Below are 27093 nucleotides of genomic sequence, written 5' to 3'. Positions count from 1 at the left end.
TAAGGTTTCATGCTTGTCTCACATGCTTGGCTCTTGACATGCCTTTGAGATTGATACTAGACATAATCAGAGAATGACACACAGTAAAAATAATAATAATAAACATACACAAATAAAGCAAAGATTAATTAAAGAATACCAAAGTAGGTTAAATGCTATCCTCAGAACATAGTTAAATGCAAAACACACAGTTAAAGCAATAAACACATGTCATCCCTTATTCTTTTAGAGTTATACATCGGACTCACACAGATCTTGAGCAACTCCAAAGGAAAACAAGAACAACGCTTACTAAGTATAAACAACATCATCCTAAATCTGCCACAGGAAGATTAACCCTTCCACGTAAAGATGGCGGACATGGCCTGATTGACATAGTTAAGCTTCACTACAAACAAATACAGTCACTGCGAGAGTTTTTCTACGGGAAACGAGAAACATCACAATTACATAAAGCAGTAACTCTAGCAGACTCAAATANGAAGAAAATATATCCTAAGTCAACATGAAAATTGTAAGAAATATTTACATTGATTAATTATTGACCAATTACATTACATTGGTTACAATAAAACAAATAACAGTATAAATTATCATTATTATATTATTATTAACATTAACTATTTTTTACTATACGATAAGTGCTCATTGTTAATGAAAAAGTATTAAAAGTTTATGATGATAATTCAATCTTTGAGAGTCCTTGACACTTGGAGGCCCAGGGCTTAAGCCTATTTTAGTCTCTATGTAGATCCACCCAAGTACAACACAAATACCTTATAAGAAGCTATTTTTTTCATGTCATGATTGCAATTTCATCCAGATTGAAAAGAGAAAGAAAAGTATTAAATGCTATGGACCAGTGGTATCCTAGGTATCCTATTGTGGCCGTCAGCCATAGTTTATATATATATATTTGTTAACTTTAGCTAGGCTCAGTATTTCCTTTGTTCTTTTGTCTTATCTGTTCTAGAACTTTCTCCCTTAATCCCTATTCCCTCGGGTGACATCACCGATTCTGTGAAACAATGTCAAGAGACAGAAGGAACAACAAGCCCCTGGGGAGAAAGGAAGTGGAAGAAGAAGAGAAGAAACGGGGACTTCGTCGAGAGAGGACGGAGAAACGAGTGCGGTCCTGACCGAGGAGTCGAGCAAGGAGTGAGAGAAACCCTGCGAAAGAAAGCCGAAGGAAGGTCATACCTTGATCGCCTAGAGAGAGATCAGAGGTGTCAGAACCTTGTAAGAGACGGCTGAATTATAGAGTAATGTAGGACTGTTGCTAAGAAATCGAGTTTCCCCAGATTCAAGTAACAACAAGCAGGAAGACCACAAGACAACCCCAGAAAACGCAGATGTTCACAAAAAGGAAAGAAATTAAGGTCTGGAGCCATTCAAAGATTCAAGACGGTGAATCATCCGAGACCACATTGTAGAGAAAAATCCCGGGTATTTTCCCTTTTATTCTACTCCTATCCTTATCTATATTTTATTTCTCCTTCCTTAGTTTGTAAGTAGGTTAAGTTTTAGTTATAAGTCGCCCCCACGTGTTTTGTTTCCATTGTCACGTGTCGGTTGCCACCACAGAAAATTGTTAGTGTAGACGATTATCTTATGTATATCGAACCCAATAGGCTGTAAGTTGGAATCATTTTAAAGAACCTGTGTTTGAGAATAAAAATCTTTAGTATTCTTACTCGTTTTATTTGTTTCCTGTTCGCAATAATACATNATAATTTTTCTGAATTCTCCTGTTAAAATACAATATTAAAATAAAATTTTTACTACCATTTCATAAACACACTGATTCTGACTACAGGTCTATTTAGTATTGTAAAGTACTTGAATGAACAGTACTCCAAACAGCGTGAATTTGATATACAGTATGGTACATGCACTCTGTATTTCAATATTTTATTATTCCGAGTTAATATTTTACTCTGTATGAAAGTTTGAATTACCATATTTTCCGACGTATAAGACAACTTTTTAACCCGGGAAAATCTTCTCAAAAGTCAGGGGTCGTCTTATATGCCGGGTGTCATCTTAAAGGGCAAGTATATCCCAAACTCTATATTTTAACTGTAAAAGTCGGGGGTCGTCTTATACACCGGAAAGTACGGTACTATATACAGTGATACCCCGAACTTACGCAATAGGTGGGACCGAGTGATAACCGCGTAAGTTGGAGTATAATTTCGCAATTTGTGTAAAATCCAAATTCGGATGTATGTAAGCTAATAAATGTTCTTGTTAATCTTATCACGTCTTTTGATTCATTCATGNTTTGTCTCTGTCAATCCATTCGTCTCGTCTAGTTTGTCATTGTCTTTTTTTGCTTTTCACGCTGTCTGTCTAGCTGTTAAGTAGCATTAAGATTTGTGCTCACATTCAGTTTTATTAGTATTAAGTAGATATAAGTCTTCCTACTAACAGCCACTTGGCACTAACTTCTACACTTAGCTGTTCATGGCGGCACTCAATTATTGGTATTCGCTACACTCAGGTTTTCTTTTAGACCCTTCAGAGGACTACAGCCTTGCAGCCTAAAAACTGCATGCCAACATCAAATATACAGGGTACTGTAGCCATATGTACGCTGTTCAGAGGGATCCTACCTTTCTCTACTGTCTATCTCCTCTCCCTCTTCTCCTTTCCCTTACCCTCTTCTCTGCAGGCTAAACACCTCATATACAGCCGATGTGTTTCTTGTATGTATGTTTGTATGTATGTATGTATGGACCAGTGGTTGCCAACTAGTGGTCTGTGGACTACTGATGGTCTACGAGAAAATTTTGTTGGTCTATGGAGAAATTTAGACATCGAGTGATTCCAGGTTACACGAAGTATTACGAAAGAAATACTTTGCGCAGGAGAGGTTGTTATTGACACTTAACCAGATCCTGATCATTTAAAGTTCTTCCAAACTTTGATATTATCCCTGCAATTCAAACCTTTTGTTTTCTATTTTGATGAAAAGAACTTTTATTGTTTAAGCTAGACTTTAAGTCTTGCTTTGTTTTAATTTTGAAAGGTGAGGGCTTAACTGTCCTGCTGAATATTCGTCATCAAAAACATAAATTTTGGTTTCCATTCAGGACCTCACACAAAGCATAAGGCATATGATGGGTTGGTTATGCAAAAGTTTTATTTTTGTTCTAGCTGTATCATGCCACTGCAATTATATGCACAAAAATAGGGTAAGTCATAAATAATCAAAACAATTCTGGAGTTTTATAAATTACACAATTCTCCAATATGCTCAGCTTCTAGATTATTTCACATCAAATAAACAAAAAATATAATGCAATGTACATATATTTGTTGAGATGTATTTCTCAAAAACTACTTTTTTATATACTGTATACTGTATATAATATATTGTATATGATACTTATATACTATTTTATATATACTGCTGGCTAAGTAAAATGCAACACCATGTAGGACTCTAGATATTGCAGGTGTTGCATTTTACTTGGCCAGCAGTGTATAATAATGTATATTGCCAGCATATATGATTTATGTGCACTTTGGCCCATACTGATAAAAAAAATTCTGGACACTAAAGATAATATCCATATTTTTTTTTATCAGTGTGCCAAAATGCACATAAATCATAAACAGGATAACATTCTATTTATATAATCATGTGCATATAATTCATTGAAACTGATTCTGCTGTTATCCTACAACATTTAAAAAAGTGAGATTCAAATGCTTTCTTGATTCAATTCAACACATATAACATAACAAAGCAGAATTATTAAAACATCATGTAAATATCAGGTATCATATAAAAGAAGAGATGATCTCATATATTGTACACAGTGGATAAATAATGATCAGAAGAGATGATCAAAATCAAGAAAAAAATCATGTTTTGAATTAATAAATGATTATGGAAAACAGATTGTCATATAAATTCAGAAAACAATATACTGCTAAATTACATGGTCACAAGTATGCCACTCAAAATATAGTAATTGAATAATTTATAATTATATTTACTCTTTCTTAATAGTACAACCCTATCATAGCTTATTCCTACAACTATTGAAATGAATAATATCATATCTATATGACTTAGGAGTTAACCCTAAATATGACAAAATGTACTGTAATTTAATATTGCAGCATGTTTAAAAAACAGATTTTTTTATTAAACAATGTGTAATGAGAAAATTTTGTTATTTTTTACATTCAGTAAATATGAATATACAACATTGTTGATCCTCATTGTGGGCCTGGCCCTATCCAAGATGGATATTCAAAAAAGGCTCTTTTAGTGCTGAAAGGGCAGAGAATTAAAAAATATGAAAAAATTTTAAATGTAATAAAATTAATTCTTTATAATTTAACTGTAGCATATTCAGATTCTTAACCCAGTTTCCTGATGTAAATGTCTTTAAGCAAATTTTAAAAATTTACTGAAAAAATATAATTACTGATAATAAGCATATGGTTTACATATGGTAGCTATCTGTAATTGAAACATCACTTCTGCATTAGTGAATAATGTATATCACACAGTTCTAGATAAACTAATGTTTTATAAGACAACTTTAATATACTTTCATATGAAAATTTAAGTAGAAGAATCTAAATTATTTTATGGTTGAATAATAATGTATTTTATAGACAAGATAAATATATAAAAAAGTAAAAATAAATGTAAATTCTGTAATTTAATTACCGTATTTACTCACAAGGTTTTTATTCATTTTTCATTGCTTCAAAAACCTAGGTCGTCCTATACATACAAGCAAAGGATTCTTTCCATTTTTGTAATAATTTTTGTGAACCATGTGTTTGCATTTTTTACCAGATGCTCACTCTCTTCTATTTAAAAACAAAAGTATTTTATCTGGGTCGTTTCAATCGTTCTTGTGTATCGTCAGGAGTAAAGATGAATAGCAATAGGAAAATCAAAGCTTTTGAATTGAATTCCAATTTGAAATTTCAAAATCACATGGGAGCTCAATATAAGTTTTAATCCATTTCCATGTGAAAACAGATGATTATTTAGAAATCAGAATTCAGAGAAACTCCTAAGTGTAATTGACAGAGAGTGGATTTGACTGTTACAAATTGGCAAAAAAGGTTTCCGATTGTCTAACTTTATGTAAACAAATTATGTTGTCGATTTTACAAGAATTTTCCTTAAGGTTTAAAATGCCAGTAATTTTTGCTGGACAGTGTGTGCATTTAAGTGCATTTGACATTTTATTTGTGATTAAACGAAATAATTAGATTTATTAATAAAATTTAATTTTTTCTTTATTTTGATCTTTAAAGTCACACCTTGTCCTATATGTGAGATTGTCTTATAAGTGAGTAAATACAGTATATAATTTATTTAAAAATTTTTTTAATAAATATTTAATATACACAATAAATATATCTTCAATACGAAAGAAAGAATAAATAAATGGTATACAACATTTTCTCCTAAATAAAATAGTAAATATTTTGGAATCATTTTTTGAAGGTTATTCTGTAACCTATAAAGATGGATGTAAAAGTTTCCTGTTAAAAAATATTTAGACAGTTTTCAACTATTAATAATCTAAAAACACAATAATTAATCTTCATAAATAAGATATAATTAATGTTATTCTCATAAACCATTTTTTAGTTATACAATTTTCTCTGGAATATTTATTTCAAGCTTCATTATGCATTAAAACATCAATTTTTATGTGAACAAAAGAACTGATGTACTTCAGCATTCAATTCTTTGTTTCAAAGCAGTATTGAATGTAAAAGTTTATGCTAGTATTGAATGTAAAATTTAAAAGCAAGTTTTAAATTTTACATTCAATACTAGCATAAACTTTTTCAAAATAAAAAAATCTATAATTTATTGTTTTAAATTAATTTACTTTTTAAAATATTTTATGATATTTTTTCATAAATTACTCATGTTCTATGTTGTTATACAAAGGCCAGTATTTATTTAAAAAAATAAATTTTATGTTTTTCTGGATTAAAATAATTTGTACATTATGTCATTATATATCAAAATGATCTATTACTGTAATTTTCTACATCTGTGAATGTTTTTTTTTATAAGCATTAACTTTATGTTTCTCTTCACATTTATTTAAAAGAAATGAGAAGTGACTCCTGAAAGGGCAGTCACAAAGTAATTTCTCTTATTTTTTTATCTTCAAATCCTTTTTTTCTTGTGAAAATACTTTCTACTTTAGTGTCATTCTTGAACATTCAATTCATTTTCATTTTTTTTTAGAATTAGTATAGTTCCTTTCAGAAAAAATGGTGTGATAAAAAATTAAAATTTTATTCTAAAAATAAAGCACCTACAATTAAATCACAGACAATAAAGTTCTTGATTCAGAAAAGTCAGAAGCTACTATTTATTTATGAATATTTCCTTAAAGAATATCCAAATAATGCTAGATTTTTTTTATTTATGTAAATTTTTAACTAATATTTTGAAATTTATTAAAAGACAAACAAAATAAAATTAACTGAAATAAATAATTATACTGTATATATTTTGATTCAACTTTATGCAGAATTGGACAAACTATATATAGCTTGTAATTATTATGTTCCACACTAGAATTTGGAATAAAATTTTTAATCAAACTTTGAGTACTTGAAATAATCAAATAGAAATTGCCACATTCTTAGCATAATGTACAATATATTATGTGTAAACTACTTATATTGATTCAATTCAAATGAATATCAATAATAAATATGCTAAGGAAATATTTTTTAATCAATCAATTTAAGAATTTGGAAAATTAAAGCATAAAGTTTTATGCATTTCATAGAAACTATCAATACTTGAAATGATATACCTTTAGTAGTAATCTTTAGAAATTTAATCAATCAATGTACAATTCAATAGCATACAAAACAGAGTAATAAATATCAATTCTTTATTTATTAAATTCTGAAAAGTACAGACTTTCTTCTAGAAGTTCAAATATTAAAAAATAAGTTTAATAATACACTTTTAATATTTTTTAATGCTTTCTTGCTTGAATATCATCTTTAAAATATTTTACATTAATAATTTTACATTCTGAAGAGGAGGAGGAGTATATTCAAATAATGAAAGTGTACCTCAAAAATAATTAGTAAAAAAACAAATTCTAAACATAAAAAACTTGTATTTTTTTTATTTTCTTTTTGAAACCGTGTCCTGTTTTATATTTGTGGCGTAGTAAACACTAGTATTGTGTTTTATTCCAAATTTCAAAAAAAGTTATTGGAATAAAACACAATACTAGTGTTTACTATGCCACAAATTGTATTTTTTTATAATTGTATATAAAAAACATATTTTAAAAAATAAATTTTTAATAATCTTTACTAATTTAATAATGTTTTGGAATATATTTAGACTTATTTTAAGAAGATTCAATCATAGAAAGGTAAAAATGAAATATTTTAAAAATAAAATCAAAAAAGAAGATTCTGATTTTATAATTTATTTTAAAATCCTTTTTAAATATTTTGAAAATGGATGAAATTCATCTACAGTATATTAAACAAAATTAAGGCTTGCCATACAATCTATAGTGTCAATTGTTTCACACAAAAGTAAATATTATGGAAAACTTTTTATATTTATAAACTATCATATATGTTTCTGGTGTTGCTTTTTTTATATAGAATTTAGAATTATGTTGCAATGGATATTATTAAAATACATTTAAAAGAACTTTAAGTTTTAAAAATTTAATGCTAAATACAGTAATATTTTATATCATTTTATCACAGGAAATAGGAAACAAAGCAACTTTTCAATGAAATCCATTATACTAAGACAATAGAACACTTTAAGATGCCTTTGTAGAGAATCACAGTCCATTAAGTTTCAAAATAATTTGCTTAATTAATTTCCATTATATTTGTTACTTAATCAACAAAATTATTTTTTCCATTTGAATAGAAAAATTTTTCTATTAAGGATTAATTTGTTCTTCCATAACAGGTTTCTAAATCAATTGCATTTCTTACAATATAATTTTAATAACAAAGTGCATTTCTTTTGAAATCTTCTAAATATATAATTTAAAATAATTTAATTATATCATTCAGTTTTAAAAAACAATGCTAACTATTTGTCATCTAAATTTATATTTTTCCCATTGTTGATTTGTTTTAATATATATTGCATTTATACATTTTATTGTTTGTGAATTTATTTTATCATTTTAATGTTGTTTAAATACATTTAATGAATAAATTATTTATTTTTTAAAAATATTTTTATTTATATATATATATTTATATATTTATCATTGAATAAGCTTATATTTTGTAAGCATAAGCTCTTAGGGTACTAAAGCAAACATAACATGGCATGTTAATTATTGTATTACCATTCAGTTTTTTACTATGTATGATGATATTCTATTAATAAATTACAGAATGAACATTTTTGGATTTGAAGCAATAAATGCTTCAAAAATTTGTAAAAGCATTGCATAATTATTGAAGATGTTTGAAGAACTACAAAAATATTCAATTATCATTCAAATAATCAAAAACTGAACATGCATAGAAAATAATTTTTCAGGAAAATTTTTGGAAAACTTTCATGATTAATCACAAATTTTTTCATAATTGCAGAAGAATATTTATTCATTAAAACATTTAGATATTGTAATATAGTATATATAATAAAGATGGTTCTGAAAACATATATCAATAATTTATTGTTGAATGAAGAAATTCTGGTAACAACAGCCATATTATAAAAAATATTTATAAACTATCATATATGTTTCTGGTGTTGCTTTTTTTATATAGAATTTAGAATTATGTTGCAATGGATATTATTAAAATACATTTAAAAGAACTTTAAGTTTTAAAAATTTAATGCTAAATACAGTAATATTTTATATCATTTTATCACAGGAAATAGGAAACAAAGCAACTTTTCAATGAAATCCATCATACTAAGACAATAGAACACTTTAAGATGCCTTTGTAGAGAGTCACAGTCCATTAAGTTTCAAAATAATTTGCTTAATTAATTTCCATTATATTTGTTACTTAATCAACAAAATTATTTTTTCCATTTGAATAGAAAAATTTTTCTATTAAGGATTAATTTGTTCTTCCATAACAGGTTTCTAAATCAATTGCATTTCTTACAATATAATTTTAATAACAAAGTGCATTTCTTTTGAAATCTTCTAAATATATAATTTAAAATAATTTAATTATATCATTCAGTTTTAAAAAACAATGCTAACTATTTGTCATCTAAATTTATATTTTTCCCATTGTTGATTTGTTTTAATATATATTGCATTTATACATTTTATTGTTTGTGAATTTATTTTATCATTTTAATGTTGTTTAAATACATTTAATGAATAAATTATTTATTTTTTAAAAATATTTTTATTTATATATATATATTTATATATTTATCATTGAATAAGCTTATATTTTGTAAGCATAAGCTCTTAGGGTACTAAAGCAAACATAACATGGCATGTTAATTATTGTATTACCATTCAGTTTTTTACTATGTATGATGATATTCTATTAATAAATTACAGAATGAACATTTTTGGATTTGAAGCAATAAATGCTTCAAAAATTTGTAAAAGCATTACATAATTATTGAAGATGTTTGAAGAACTACAAAAATATTCAATTATCATTCAAATAATCAAAAACTGAACATGCATAGAAAATAATTTTTCAGGAAAATTTTTGGAAAACTTTCATGATTAATCACAAATTTTTTCATAATTGCAGAAGAATATTTATTCATTAAAACATTTAGATATTGTAATATAGTATATATAATAAAGATGGTTCTGAAAACATATATCAATAATTTATTGTTGAATGAAGAAATTCTTGTAACAACAGCCATATTATAAAAATGAAAGAAAATTATATATATACAAGCTGTACTATTTCATTAAAAAATATGCAAATTCTTTATAGAAGTTTTTGATAAAATTTGTCAGATTTTTGTATTTAATATATGTTAAGAAGTTTTGCATCAAAAAATTAATATTAAAATTTATTTCCTACAAAAGAATTTATCAAAACAGTAAAAAGCGATATGAAAATTTTAAAAATTTTTATAAATTACAAACTGAACTTTTATAAATACAAATTTTAAATGAATACTGTGATGTATATTTTCAAGTTAAACTATTGAAAATTTTTTAATATGTAACTTTTAAATACTGAATTTTATTTAACTTCCATATTATTATTTAACATTTAATTAAAAGTTAAAATTAAATAATAAATTTATTATCTTTGCTTCTAAATAATTGCTTTTGTATAATTGTCAGTGAGAACATTAAAAGTTTCAAACTATATGTTATATTGTGTAGCATGTTTCCATACTTTTATTTGGAAATTGGATTATTAATGTACTGTACTGTAAATGAAAGTAACAATGTTTATCATTTTATAATGGAATAGATAAGCAGCAATGTAGTAATTACTTCCATCTGTATTTCTGTTTCAAGCTGTTAACAACTAATTGACTTTTTTGTGTTAAAATACAAACAAGTGTTTAGTTCTTGATTTGTAGCAGCACTTAACTTAAATCAGAAAATATTCAGAATAACTAAATATGCAAATGATTGAAATATAAGTAGTTAAAATTATTAAACAGCTTTAAGTTTAGAAATTTGCAGCATTTATTCAATTTAAAAAATTGTACTTATAAACCTACTACGCAATTTTATTAATGCTGATAATTAAGTTAAAATATTCATTAAATTAATTATCCGATTAAATGCTATTAAATAAATTTTATCGCGACATTAACATTTTATAGCTTTAAGTTATCCAAATATTTACATTTTTATAATGGTTATAGTAAAAGGATATTACGAATTGGATTTAAGAATCATTAATCAAAAATAATTGACCGTTGACAGTATTAATTGAGGGCACTAACTGTGCATTTTCGCATGTTTCTTCCCTTGATCTAAGAACGGCTTTCTTTAGATAAACATAGTTTAAACATGGAGATGTAACGAAACGATGGACATTCGTGCTCTTACGATGGACATTCATGCATGATCTTAAACGATATCGCATAAGATATATCTGTATCTACTTTATCATGCAAGATATGCGTCACGAATGTCCTTTGTTTTGTTACATCTTACACGATAAAGTGCATTAGATTTTGCATGATATAAATAGAAGCGCAAATGGATGAAGATAAACAGTATATATATGAAAACAGTTAAATTATGTATAAAAAGAATGTAAAACATTTTTAATAGCTAGAATATTCTTTAAGGAAGCTTATTAAAATATTTTTAATTTAGAATTAAAGTCAGATACATACCAATTCGTAGTTGACTACTGGTTCACAAGCTGCGATAACCTTTAAATAAAAATAAAATTGTTTAACAGAAACAAAATACTAGAAAGGTTTCCTTCTAAACTGTCCTGCTAAATATTTATATAAATTTATTGATTTAACACAATTATAAGAAAGTTATATAAACAGTAAATAAATTAGCACTCTTAAATTTACAACTGACAACTATAACTAATTTATATTGACAATTTCTAGTTTAACGGATACAAATTATTTCTAATAGACATTTTTACATCCTTTTTCTAAATTTATTTCATTGACAACAGCTGAAGGATGTACTAAAATCTGCATTTTCATCGAGTCACTGTAAAAACGAAGGTCAAATTTTCTCCAGACATAAACATGTGGACAAGAAACAAACTCAATTGCTAACTTACTATGACATTTTGATGTCACATAAAGCTAATTAAGTTTATAATAAAAAAACGAGAAATTCTAAATTAAATAATAACCAAACAATTTTCGTGTTTTATTATCTCATTAAAAACAATATCATAAAGTTGAAAGCAAAACAGGAGTTTTGTTTTTTGTATAAAAAGCAAAAAATAGAAGAAAATAAATACAAGGCTACTGTAATGTACTGTACTTTAACAAAATACAAAGTTCTGAGTTTTGATCCGACCTAATTCGCATCGTGTCAACATCGTTTATTTCGATAAGGATAGAAAATATCACACTAAAAAGTGTTAATCAAAACAAAACTTTGATCAAAGGGTAATTTTAATGTTGAAATATAAAAGAGAACTAAAACAATTAGATAAATCACAATCTTGTTTAGTTTTAAATCGTATCTACGCACAAAAACAAAACTTGCGCCATTTTAATAATTAAAAACAAAAAATGTAATATACACAAACTAAATGAGTGCTGTATTAAATTACTGACGTCATTATGAGTACTTAACATTCTTATTATAACCGTTTAAGTATCGAAGGCATTTAGAAAAAAAAAGGCGAAGTCCAGGAAAATCGTAAATACCTCTCAAAGAATTGATATCACATTACGCATTATGTAACCTCTATTTGCATTTATCAAATTGTAGCCTATAGTGTATGGAAGTCAAATATAACACATTTATGTAATTGGATTTATTTTTAGATTAGAAATGGAAAACAGAAATAATAACAGTTATAAATAATGCGTTTTTAGTCTTACAAATTTTCCCAAATAACATCGTACAATTTTTATGATGTAAAATTACAGTCGTGATGCATGATACATTGCTTTACATTAATTAGTTTTATGAAATGTAGCCCTCATTATTTTTCTTTTATGTTCTATAATTTCGTAGTGGAGAATATGATCCCGTGGGGTATCTTAAGAACGTGTTCCGAAATTGCAAACACTTGTTTAACTATAAAGAATTTCAGACACACTTTCTTATTGTACGGTTTGAATTTTACTAGTGTTTCATTTTTTGAATAAAATATTAAATTGTAGAGAACATATTATTTCGTTTCGCTTCTTATAATAATAATAATAATAATAATTGAAAATCAATTAATGAAATGTGCAAAAATGTTTTCCATCTGCGAAATTTTTGTATATAAAAATGGTATACTGAACAATATTTATCTATTAAACCATAGAAGATATTCGACTCAAATTAAACTTTATTCATTATAATTAATTATATATAGGTCGCAGAAACCAATCATTTTGCTCTTGCCCAATTTAAACTAAAATCAAAACAAAAGTTTAACTCGTTGACTCTAATCTAAGTAATCTAATTAACAAACTGAAACAAAATTCGTATGTGTCGTTTTATACAAATGTTTCCTTGTAAAATTTTAAATAAACTAGCTGATTATTAGTATGTTGCAACCTTTTCAAATTAATAGATATTGCAATAATTAATTCGAAAGTTAAATTGCTTCATTCCTTTAAAAATTTGCATCAATTTCTTCTTTCAAACATATTTAGAATGGACTTATGAAAAACTCTTCTTTCCAATTGAAATTGATCTGTAATCTTTGAAAATAAAGGAATATAGTTGCATAGGGAAGATACTTTAATTAAAGAAGATCAGATGTGTGGGGTAAAATCCAAAAGTTTTATATTCTTTAGGCCTATATCTTTTGCTCTAGAAGTTACCATATATACAAACTATAAATATATCTGTAATTATCATATAGATACCACAGATATAAGTGAAAAGAACATAAAAGAAAATTAATTTAAAAAGTTCCAAAGTTTATAATGATAAAACATCGCGAAAAATATTATCCAAAAGCAATATATTTTATTTTTTTAAGGGTAAGCTCACTAGACATTTTAAAGTAACGTATGTGAAATACTGCCTTTTTGGTTTTTTTTTCTATCCTTAAACTAACAATTATAATAAAAAGCCATTATATATGCTTGTTTGAATATATTGCGGAAACTCTTGCATCATCAAGAGACCAAGTAAATCAATCTGCATTTTAAAGATTTCCGGAACGAATTTTCGAAATTGTATTGTAATACTGTATTTAAATTTATGTGATGATCTATATATAGAGATGATCTTCAAATATTTTATTACAAATACACTGAGTAATATAATAAATTTCGCTCATGTATAGCTCAAAAGAAGCTAGACTACAACTTTTAATTGTTACATCATAAATCAACTAAAATCAAGGAAGTAAGTTATTAAAACAAGTGAAATTCGAGTAATACTTCCTTTTTTGCTACATGACGATGACGTCATATTTTCCTCGAATAATGCAGACAATGAATCGGTTGTAAGAGGGGTGTGCTCGCTGTGCAATGTAAACAGGCACCGACCAAGTGGAGGTTATCAAGAGAGTGAGTGAAGCGAGTTGAAAGAAGGAATCTTTTGTATGTCGAAGCAGATGGTAAATTAGACTGAGTGACATGAGGCACCTACAAGTTTTTTTTTCTTCTTTTTTAGCTAAAACACCTCTTGCAATATAGGGAAAAGATTACCTTGGATCGAATATGTCAACATATGGAATGAAAGAATGAAAGCTGTAATAATAAATGCAGATCTTTAAGTATATTTTTAGAAAACTTATTGTGTGATTTGTTATGCATTACCAATTCCGGCTTGTTTCTTTCTAAAAAAGCATCATTAATAAAACCATAGTTCACTAAATAAGATAAACATTAAAAGATATTGAAATTTCTCTAGTGAAGAATAAATGCGACAATACTGTACAGTATATCGAATTTCTTTTTTATAGATTAATAATCATATATAATCTGTAATATTTTCAATTTAAGTTCTGATAGCAAAATATTTCTGTCTAAATTAACGTAAATATACAGCACTTCTGTTATCTGATAGAGACATTTTCTAAATAATATAAGAATAAATTTAATGTACTGTAATTTTCTTTAAAAATATGAATAAATGTTAAATTTTACTACAGTAATTATATTTTAATAAAAAAACAGACTTAATATTTATAAAAATAAATATTTATTTTCAAGATATGACTTTAAATTCATTTATTGTTTAAATGACATTAGAAATAAATGCACAGTAATTAATTCATATGATTTTGATTAAAGTCTGTGTATGATTAATCATACATTTAACTTAGTTCATAATAATTATTAAATATGAACACTGTATTTTAATTTCCTTTTTAATTTACATGAAAGTGTTATTTCCAATATTTATTTTAACATTACAGAATAGCAAAATTTTATAAATCATCATTTTAAAAATTTTATAGAAAAAAATCTGAACTTAAATTAATTATATGACTATTAAACTTATATATAAGCCAATGTTGTCTGTATAAATTCTATGTCAATCTCGTAATAAAAACCTATTGTAAATAAATAGTAATTTGAAATTCGAAATAAAATAAATTAAAATATTTTATCATATAAATATATTTCATCCTTTTCAAATACTTTTATATTTATTAGATCCTAAGGTAAAAGTTATTCTTATATTTATAACCTTCATTTCAGAGATTACTTGTTCCAAGAGAATAAATATGATATAAATACAAATTAATGTTTCCATTTCCATATTTGAAGTTTTTTAATAAATAATTTATAGACATAATTTCATCATGATGATGGAATTAACATTTTTATCTAATTTATTTGTATAGCATATGAAAATAATTTACATAGAATATATCCTTGTCGGATTTTGACGTTATGAATTCAAAATACATATCTCGAAATCGGTAATTGTCCGATTTTATATTAGTTAAGTGCCGTTTTTCTTAGTTTCAGCATAAAATTAATAAATTTGTGGATATTTTACCAATTTATTTACCAATAAGTTATCACCAATAAATTGGATATTTTAAGTAATTATAGTGTATAAAATTGTAAATTTTTTTTATGCCTGTTAATTCTAATTTCATATATAAATGCATCTACATGAACGTGCGTACGTATGCGTGTTTGTGTATACTGTATTATGTTTGTATTTGGTATTTGTATAAGAAATATTTATATAAAAATAATTATTATAGATGTTATCTTGTTTCAAATTTAATTTTAATTATTTAATTTTAAATTGTAATTACTGTATTTTAAATTCTTAATTTTAAATTTTACGTTAATTTTTTAATTATTTTGTCTCACAAAATTTAGAATTGTTTAGTGTACGCTTGCTTTTATTGTCTTAACAATAATTTTATTGTATCTATAAACTTATTAAATTTTTAAAGCCAAATATGAAAATTTATTGTTAATAAATTTTAGAAATTATTATAGAATATTTTATTCTAATTATTCTTGAATTATTTTTTTAATTAATGAAACTTAAAATTTATCATAATCATTGTATTTTTAAAATATAAAAATGCAATGGTTATGATAAACGCTAATAATAAATGAATAAAATAAAATAATAATAAAATTAATAAATAAAAAAAAGCATAAAAATTATTATAAATTATTTCAGATCTCTTAAATATATTATTTTAATTCGTAAAAAATTGAAATTAAACCTGAAACTTTTGATATAATCCACCTACATTTAATTGCAATTTAGATAATATTTAAAAAATTATAATGTAATATATAATTTACACTATGAATTTTAATAACGGATCTGAGTAATCTTTAACAAACTATTTTTATGTGCTTTCTCACAGGTTGGGAGAATAATTTTCAAAGACACATTGAGCTTTCATAATAAGATGTAAAACTATTTCTAAATTTTCTACATTTTAAGTTAATAAAAGAAATAAAGTAGGCAGTAAGATTTGAAGAAATATTTCATGTCAAAATTTACAAAATAAAAAGTTACTTTAAACCCAAAACAATGTAGTAAATTATTCTTCCTCTTTAGCGGTTTAAAATTATAAATCAACAAAAATCAGTTTATTTAAACACTGATTGTAATTACAGTAATAGAGACAAATTAAATACTTTCAAGTTTGATCAAAAATCCGTACGTTGTTCAATGTATGAATATTTAGAATTAGTGAATATATTCGGTATTTCTTTCAGAATTATTAAGTACTGTAGATAGGAATCAATTAACCTTACCTTTTTCTTCCCATTTTGTCGATGACAAGAGCATCGACAATCGGGAGAAGGACTACGAAAGCGTCGCTTAGATCTTCCAATGCAATTACCCATTGTTATATAACACCAATAAAGTGCCCATCTAAAAGCATCCCCATAGATCCACCCAAATCGTCTGTTCTCACCCGTCCCGCCATTACATCTTCGATGGGCCACCTAAACCTACTGCCTCTAATTCCACTCGACACTGCTTTCAAGTGGCCAGTGAGGGAAGGGAGGAGCCATTGGCGTGCGCATGTGACAGAATTTGGTACTTCACAAGTGTCCCGTTACCGACATAGAGGTTGGAGGTCGAGTGTAAATTCAGAGAGGACTCGGATTTCAACATTGCAGATATTTTTAGACAGTTCTAAATGATTGGAAAAAGAAAATACGATTTTTTCCGGTATGGATTCGATTGAATGGGAAAAGAAATTACAACATACAATACATTTTAACATGTCTTTTTCGAAAACAATATATATTTCTTTTTTCAGAAAATGTTTTTCTATTAAAATCTTTAAAATTCATTTGTGCTGATAAAATTTTTTAGCTATTATCAATCTATCTTTCACAGCATAAATGGAGAAAGAAAAGTAACACTATCCTCTTTGCAGGGTTCAAGGCGCTGGACAGTGAAGGTCAAACTGAAGTTTCTGCTAATCAACGCCCACTTTTAAATAAGAAACGAATAGCAGATAAATAAAATTGACATCTTGACAAAATTTTGTGTATGTAACTAATGCGGATGATAAATACATTAGTCCAATTAAAAATTACATTTTACAATAGCTTCAGTAGTCTATTATTATAAAAAAGCATTTAAATTCGTTAATTTCTTATAGATTAGTTTATACACGTGTTTAATCAATTAAATGTGCTAATTTAACAGACTATTTTTAAAGTGCGTTTATTTTTCGAACTATATAAGACGACCTATATTCTTATAAACAAACCCAACCGGGTGTATTTACATGACGAGAATGGATATACTTATAGAATTTTTTTAAAAGTTACGTTAGAATATTCGTGATTAATACCAGAATTAAAAACAGACTTTCGCTTACCCTTTGCTACGAAGTGTCATGTTTATCATCATAGTAACGACATTCACATGACATAAAAGATTGAAACCCGAATGCGTAATATCAGCGCCATCTATCGTACGCATTAAGTATTACCGCATTAAAGTTTGTCGACCAAATTTAACTAACATAAAACGACACCCGAGATACGGAACGACTTTTTTTATTGCTCCCGATGTGTAAATATATGTTCTAGTTGTCACGCAAACACGCGGATGGTTATCTCTTAACAGCAGAAAATAAAGCACTTACAGACGGATGGATGGTCCGGGATTTGTGAACAGCAAATTTCAGCATGTTCGACAATTAACGGTACTGACACCGATAGATCTCATTTTCTAGAAATAGCACAGAATAAACACGTTGAAGGGTTACCCGACATCCTCTCTCCGATGACGTTTTATTCCCTCTGGACTACCTTTTGATTCTGACATCTTACATTGCTCCACTGTTAAGTTACACTAACGACGGATATGAAATATCTGTTCGTTTTAAACAGAAATAGTTTATTATAAAATGTCCAAGGAATACAAGCTAAATTTCTGAAAATTTTCTACCTTATTTACGAGTCCATCCTGTCGTTTCGATGATCTTGGTAGAAATCGATACGGTCAAATATTTTGACCTTGACCTTGAACATGTTAACATGGCTACCAGGAATCCGAAAATTTCCGAACCAGAAGAACGTAAATTACCATTTCGAAGCGATTTAACAAAGCAGTAAAACAGAGTAGTGCCTCCGCGTTACAAAGCAGGTAAGCATTGCAGGAAAGCCGACCTACTTTCGACAAAGCTTTAAATTTATCCCGACTGTTTATTCGCGCAAGCGCAAATTTAATATCATTAATGTATATGTTTAGCCAGAATCACGACGTAAGTCGATTTCGATATTAAAACAGTAATTAAAAGGAGATATCTTACCTTGATTTCGCACTTTCGGTGACAAGCGTATTTGCAGACTGAAAGATAAGTGTTTTTTTATTAATATTCTTATAGAAACAAACACGTTTATTATAATATATAACTAGAATATTTTATTCTTATTTTCTAAACAAAATATCTATATTAATTTAGGGGAAGATACTTCTTTTTACTGCTTTTTTTAATACCTAAAATGGTAAGGAGAATCGTTGTATAATCAGTCAGCTTCTGGATCAGACTATCTTTAACCTTTGACCGATCGTGTTCACCATTTAAGGCTACATAATTAATCGAGAACCACGCGTCAGAACGCGAGCTTAACGAGCCCAGTTGTGGGGTCGGCGGACGACCCGCGACACGAACTCTAATTAGGCCTACCGAAGTGGGAGCTCCAAAAAATGAACCACGCCTACGATGATGACGTCAGATAAGAAGGGACTAATATATGAAGGGACGATTATCGTGAACGATCAAAAAAAGATAATCGAAGGGTTTACGACCGGGTAGAATTTCTTAAGTCGTATGCTCACTCAATCGTAAATAACTGTTGCCAAAGTTGTTATTAAAAGAATTTTGGAAGACCAAAAAAGTATCCGAAACGGGTTTTAAAATTTACAAACTGTACAAAAAAAATTTTAAAGCTTGTAAAACATAACATACACTTTAATTCCGGTCACGCCTTAATTTTTAGCTTGGATTTATAATATTAACTTAAGGTGTCTGAACTATCGATTATGACTATTTTAGCTTAGATAAACAAGAAATTTTTCAAACTGTTTTTAATTACAGTATAAGTTCAAAAATTGGTAATGAACGTTTTACAGTAATTAATATAGACATCACGATGACAGTTGTGTAATTACATACGACTGTCATCGTGATTGATGTGTACTGTTCTACCAACTCGATACGACCGAACATAACTCGATTTTAGGAAAGATCAAATTTGATTAAAGGATTAACTATTCCGGTGTTAAATAGTATGACTATCTTATTATAACATATTACCTCGACAGCAGCTTCCCTGTTCTGTAATTGGCTGTTGACAAAGGTCACAAGGTCTGGCTTTCCTAAATATCTTCGCCCGGAAAGTGTGGCTCTGTCCTTCAATATCTGCAGGCTAACAAAAATTACATTAGTATTGTATTATGGTTTCCATATTAGTTTACAGAGAGAAATTAAAATGGTTTCCGAGAAGTCGCGACTAAAAATTCTACAGATGTTTTAATTGGACTAAGATAATATTTAATGTCCAACCATGTGACTGTTGCTAACCAATCGTTTTCTCATGCTAACAAAATCGTTCGGTATTATTATTATGTTCCTTAAGTGAGAGACTAGACAATTCTTAATGCTCGTTAATAGATGCTGATGATGATACATGTTATTCTGTGATACTATGTCATGCTAACAAACGCATTAGACGTCGTTAAACAGTCTTTTCCACCCACACTTATAACTCTATACAAATGAGAGTATTACTACCTATCTTTAGTAAGGAAGAAAATATCAATGCATTTTTAATGGAACAATTTTGAAGATTAATCACTTTACAAGTTGTTATATAGTCACGATTTTCGTGAATATTACTCGCTAAGAAAAATTTATACATAATTATTACAACATATTCTATTTTTTTTCCTTGGTATAATAAATTATCTTGATAAAGATTATTTGTGGAAGCAAAGAATATTTTTAAAAAATGTACTTATGAATAACTTAAGATCTATTTTTATAATCATTGGGTATCATTTAAACAATTTATTTATGAAAACCATTTCCGACGAGAAGAAATCTGAAAGAAAACATAATTTAAAACTTTGAAATATTTATCAAACTGGTTATTTTAGATTTTGCATAAAAGTTAATAACATAGAATTATTAAATTGTTAAGAATAATTTGAAGGTGGCGGTGTCTTTTTCTTTTCACCAAGCATCATCCATTTTCCTTTTCAGTGATAAATGTTGTTTAATGATTTCAAAAAGTGCTACATTGAATGGCAGTTGGGGCATTACTTACCTACTTGTCGAGCGAGTTATTTACATGCTAGTCGACAGATAGTATATACATTACTACACTTTCTACACTTTATCCAACGGTTACAATGAAGAGGAGAAAGAGAGATTAAGAGCCAATTGACTGAAACGACGGATAAAACAAGATGCCGAATTGGACCGCCTACACGAACGTGACTTGAATGTAGAAAATAGACAAGAGAGGGAAAGTTCTTGTCTAAACTGGTCTTGGTAATTGTACAACTCTTAGTTAACGCTGTTGCTTGTAAAACGGTGCTTGCATCCTTTCTAGATATCATCTCGGTCCGACCTTACTAATGAAGTTTTCTTGACGGATACTTCGCTTTTTATTATTCAATGCACCAATCTTACTGCCTCCACAATGTTATGTGCAAAGAAATCTTATAGCAATCAAAATATTCTACATGAATCAAATACCATCTATCTTGTTCTGATCGCTATTAATTTATATTCAGATAACAAAACTTTTCTAAGAAAACAAAAATAATGGTGTAAAAATAATTAATTTTTATCTTTGTTAATATGTAAAAAATTGCATTGATGTTCGACATTTTATGGTACCCTCGTCTAATATAAGCCTGTTACTAAACATAATTTTATTACGAAATAAAATTATACTTAAGCAATTCTTCTAAAAGTTACCGAATAAATGCATTAAACACTTGAGTTTTTTATTATATTTCAATTAAATTCGAATCTTTTGAAGCATGAAAGCATTAAAGCAAGAATATAAATATCGCTGTTTCTATCCAACCATAAAATAAATTGATAAATATAAGTATAATAAACCTACTGACCGACATATGTTTAACCACCCAAGGTGCTTAAAAGAAAAGTAAAAATAAAGAAAATAAAAATTAAGTATACACAGACAACAGAGGTCATATGAATTAAGATTACGTATTAAGGACATTTCTTGTATTTGCGTTCTGGACAATTTCCTTGAAGTTTAATTCAGATCACTGATAATTTCCTGGTTAAATGTTAATTAAGTTTTCGTTAAACATGTGCAGCAAAATTGAGTTCTGTTTACTTCTCATTAAAACTGATTTATACTTTGTTGATGCGGACTTTCAGTATATCAATTTTATAATAATAATCTATCTTAAAACATAATTTATAAATGTTCTAGATTTTAATAACTGTTTCATAACTAAATTTAAATAATTTTACGATTAATTACTATAAAAGTTAGCATGATATTAAATAACTAATTTAAAATCATAAAACATTCATTTCTCTGAATATAGGCCTATAATATTTAGAAAAGTAATTTTTGAATCTTCTATAATTGAAAACATAAATTCAATAAAAAACAGATATTTCAAAAGATATAAATTATGAGACCTATCTGTTTCATATCAATGTTTTACATTATTTAATATAAAAACTAAATAGTTTTGAAATTTTTAAAACTTAGATTCAATAAAAAAAGGAAGATAAATAGTTTTAAATGACTAGAAATGGATTTCATTCTAGGAAATAAAATTCTAGGAAAATCTAGAGAATAAAACTCGAAGTAAACTGACATTTTAAATAAAATTCAAGATCTTGTCATTTTAACAAATTTCAATTAATTTAATTGTTTTTTTTAATTGATCAGACAAATAATACCTACGTTAATAAAATGTCATTATTTCTCAAAAGATGCACACACTCAAAGATGTTCATACATACGCACACACTCATATTTTAACTTAAAACTGTTGTCATAACCGATCTGTTACACTAGAAAGCTTAACTTTTCAGAAATGCAACTCATTCTTTAATCATTCCTTAATTATTGGGATCACTTGATCTGTCGTTTACATCATGATGGCAATATATAGCTGCCAGTTGCACATATAACGATGAATGTAAAACAAAATTCCTAGTACAAAAAAAATTGAACAAATTATTATTTAATTGTAAGTTAAATCCACAATAATTTTAGGATATTACTATATGTAAAAGAAACAACGATCATTCAGAAATCGTTAAATAATATTTCATTTGTGAAATCCATTATGTAATTTCCAAAATCTCAGTGGCGGTCCTGGAATTTATGAGGCCCTAGGCAAAATTCATTTTGAGATCCATTAAAAGTGATAGAGGTAGAGAGTAGATTTATTTAGGTCTACAATAACATGAGCGTTTTTAATATAGAAACACAATAAAACACACAATAAAATACTAAAAACGCGTACAATAGTTTTGTAAATGATTTGGAAAATTCAATAAGTATACAGAAATTCACCTATCCTTACAAATCTGCTCTCCTGCTTTTAGCAGCGCAGAATTATGAATTAAAGAAGAAAAGTCCAGTTATGCAGCAATATCTTTTTCAATGGATAAGAGCGAAAATGAAGAAATTCTTTCTTGACATATTGTTGATTGAAGGTAGTTGTTGATCAGTTTTAAGTTTGAAAATATCTTTCTGCAGATGCAACAGATACCAATGAAATTATATTTTTAATAATTATTCATTTCATAATTTAACTACTAAAATATACCACCGTGTTTGAGAGGCTCCAGGCGTCGCCCTTTTGCCTTTACGTAAGACCGTCTTTGTAAAACTTCATTATAAGTAGAGAGAAAATTATACCGTATAATGTATAATATGTTATAGATACATTATAGAAATAAAACATTGTTTTCTATGATATTTATTTACATTATTTATATAGAACATTGTATTATATTGTTTACATTGTATATAATAAAATAGCCTAATTATGTTTATATTTTATTTCATTTCCTTTTTAACTATTGTATTTACAAACCAATTACTTTAAATAAATTATTACTAGCTTTTATTTTACTAATTTAATATAGTAATATTAATGTTTTAATATTAACTAATGATGTTAAAATAAAAATAAAATAAAAATATTAAAACTTAAAAATTTATTTTACAAAAAAAGTAAGTTATTTTTTAAAAAGGTTGAAAATTCATTTCAATTATAGCACCATTTAAACCCATATAAAGTAATAATTAATAAAGTAAACAACATACCCTTTCAAGAAAAAAAAAGAGAAAAAATTTTGATAATAAACCTAAGTGGATTTTAAATAACATATAGGAACGATAAATATGATACTGTAGTTTTTATATTGACACAAATATGACTTTTTTTTAAACAATCCATTTATGGTTCTAAAGCTAATATATCAGATCTTTTTTCGTTATGGATAACATTAGTTATGATATGTCTAATGGTAAATGTACTCGGGCGTTTACTTTTTAACCGCCTTTGAAGTCAATTAATTGTTTCTCTTTCATAACAGGATGTAAAAAAGTAATGTTGTTTTACAAGCTTTTAAAGATTGCCGGTAAAGTTAAACCACTATCACAATATTGTCCTTGAAAGATTTACAAGAATTATAAATTTAAATTAAAATGTGTTATAAGTGATTACAAAATTGAAAAATATTATGATATTATATAATAGATAGGCGGGCAGACTGATTTTTAAAATTAAAATTTATAATAAAAAATATATAAAATTAAAATGTATCAATTAAAAAAATATTACATTATAATTTATGATGTTTTAATTCACTGTTTAACAATATAAAATCGCGTTATATTTTAATATTACATGTTTTTTCCTATAATTATAGAAATCCTTATATGTTTGTAGGAAAAAATTTTTAATGCACTGTATTTTANTAAGACAATATCACTTTTATACAATAAAATGTTTACATTTCTGTTTATTTTCAGCAAGTATTCGAAATAAGAAAAATTTGAAAAAATTCAAGCGAGTATTATTAAAAACTATTAATTTTTTAATTCCTTACTGATCAATCTTTATGGGTTATGACAACAAATTAAAAAAATAACAACAACAGCATAATTTAAAGTAAATGGGCTGTTTTCTTAGTATATGGAACTAAATAAACAAAATATATTTGTACTATAAAAAAGTGTTATAAAATCTCAACTAACTTAATCATACTGTATATTTTTTCATGTTTACAAAAGAAATAAGATGTTTTTCTATAGTTTTTGATTTATTAAACTAACAGCAATATCAAATTTATCTTTCCAATGTTGATTCAAGATCTCAGAATAGACATTTATACCAGTGTAACATATATTCTTGTAAATTGTGCGATTCACGAAAGATTTAAAGTAAAAGATTTTATTCTTATTTATTAAAATTTTCAAAAATTATTAACTAATTACAAAATTGTTTTTCTTCTTTTTTTTTACGGAGCAGTCATACTATGATTGCTTCCATTGAAGAATTCTGAGAAATCTTTACAAGTCAGATCCGGATTTAGGTGAGACGACCCAGAACGCTGCCGGGGTGCTAATCTTAGGGGCGCTGTCCTCCAAATGCACCTGTTCCTTCTATACACGGGGTTCCATCTCATCTAGATCCAATCTTCTCATAAAAATGTACATTTTAATTTTTATTTATGAAATTTATTTTAATATAAAATTTTAAATCGAACTTAAAATTCTTAAAGACGGAATTAGAGTTGAATATTAATCAAACTAGATTTTTTAATCAAATTTGTTACGTTAATTACCACAAAAATCCTCCTATAAATATTTAAAATTTCGTAAAATAATATTACAATTTCTGTAAATTGAATTTAGTACGTTTTAGTCTCAGGAATGAAGTTTTTTTTTTGAAGTGTCTTAACAGACTTGAAAAAATCTGCTTTATGGGATTACTCTTAAGAGATGTGGTTAAAAGGATTATCTATCAGCAATTTTAAAATAAATTGCCTTACAGAAAATCCTTTTAATCGGAACTTTTAAAAGATTGTAATTCGATTCTCATTAAATTTTATTAAGCGATTCAAAGCTCAAATGACATTAAATTTATTTTCATTAAAGAAAAAAAGCCAAATAATCAAACAAATTAGCCACTTTAAATCACACATGAAATGCTTTCAATATAAATGAAATACAAATATTTATAAAAAAAACAATTTAAAATATATAATATAATTATAATGTGCAGAAGAATATTAATATAAATAAAAAATCGCGCCTAAACTAAGATTTTAGTATTAATCAGAATAAAATAAGGGATATTATCAGAGAATGCGTTGCAAATTTGAATTTGAAGGAAATAAATTTGGAATTTAAATTAAATTCCAGAATCTATTAAGATTAATTAAAAATTTAATGAAAGATATATATTTTACAATTTCTTATATTAATGCGAAGAACAAAAAGTTGATCTAAAATTAATTTCTCTTCGCGATTGATGATCAAATGCCATTCATTATATTAATTAGTTACGTTGTGTAGAAGAAAGAATTGAACAATGCTTTTGTTAATAACGAATTTTTTAAAATTCATAGCCTGAACCTTTAAAAATCCAACACATTCATTTGTCATGTTATTTTAAATGAAAATTTTCTAATTATCATAAGTTTAAATATGAAGTTGTTTGAATGTTTCTTTTTTTATATATGGTTGTTGTATGAGCGTTTTCATCAAAATGTATAATTTAAACAAAGATTCTCGTTAAAATCTTTACTCATTTACTAAAATTATATGAAAAATTCTAATTTTAACATATTTTCAGAATTCAACTATTTTATTATCTGTTTAAATAAATTTTACATTTAACTAATAATTAAATAAAATATTGATCTCCTTTATAAATATATTTAATTTAATATCTTAATTAATAAACAGAAAGCGAAAATTTTACATGCAATTGGACAATTATAAAGTTAATTAAAGTAAAGATAAGTTATTTTATGGAAAAATTAAACGATTATTGTAATTAACTTATTTCGGTTGTTTTAAATTTTACTATAACAATCCTTCTTACATTATAGAGTATACTTANATTAATAAATAATGCATATATTATGTAAATTTTTAGTACAAAAAATGTTAATTTAATAATTTAAATCTATATTTAGTTTAAAATATATATTTAAATCCAAAAGATTTAACATCCATATACATAGTCGATATCAACAGGAAAAGGAAGCAATCAAAATAATCTTAATATAAAAAATTAACATCCGATTCAGTGAGTAACGACATACGGGATAAATATATATATATATTATCAGCAATTTCATCTAGAAAAATATCCGATTAAAAAATAATCATTGAAAATTGAATTTATTCAAAACTTTAATCATTTGGTATATAGTATTTTATTTGAATGCATACAGTATATTTTTGATTATATAAAGATTTTATTATATCTTTATATAATCTGTATGCATTGA

General features: G+C 26.3%; 1 protein-coding gene across 8 annotated transcripts in view; it reads right to left on the bottom strand.

The window, feature by feature from the left end:
• LOC111637205 (tensin-like) overlaps window positions 1-27093 on the bottom strand; it is a 142407-nt gene that overhangs the window by 96970 nt on the left and 18344 nt on the right. For 4 of the 8 annotated variants that reach the window (XM_023382640.1, XM_023382644.1, XM_023382639.1 and 1 more), the window contains exons 2-4: window positions 19867-19978; window positions 18859-18896; window positions 11327-11365 (exon numbers count right to left, since the gene is read on the bottom strand). In XM_023382640.1, the coding sequence (XP_023238408.1) occupies window positions 11327-11365; window positions 18859-18896; window positions 19867-19978 (189 nt within the window). Of the gene's footprint in view, window positions 1-11326; window positions 11366-16834; window positions 17892-17919; window positions 18148-18189; window positions 18821-18858; window positions 18897-19866; window positions 19979-27093 lie in introns of those variants that run through there. The other 4 variants (XM_023382643.1, XM_023382642.1, XM_023382645.1 and 1 more) reach the window with 4 other exon arrangements.

Source organism: Centruroides sculpturatus, unplaced genomic scaffold (assembly GCF_000671375.1).
Source record: "Centruroides sculpturatus isolate CEXI.00-Female unplaced genomic scaffold, Cexi_2.0 scaffold1000, whole genome shotgun sequence".
In the NCBI taxonomy this organism is placed as follows: Eukaryota; Metazoa; Arthropoda; class Arachnida; order Scorpiones; family Buthidae; genus Centruroides; species Centruroides sculpturatus.
The sequence above is the reverse complement of the archived record's forward strand: the minus strand, read 5'-3'. Positions and strand labels throughout refer to the sequence as shown.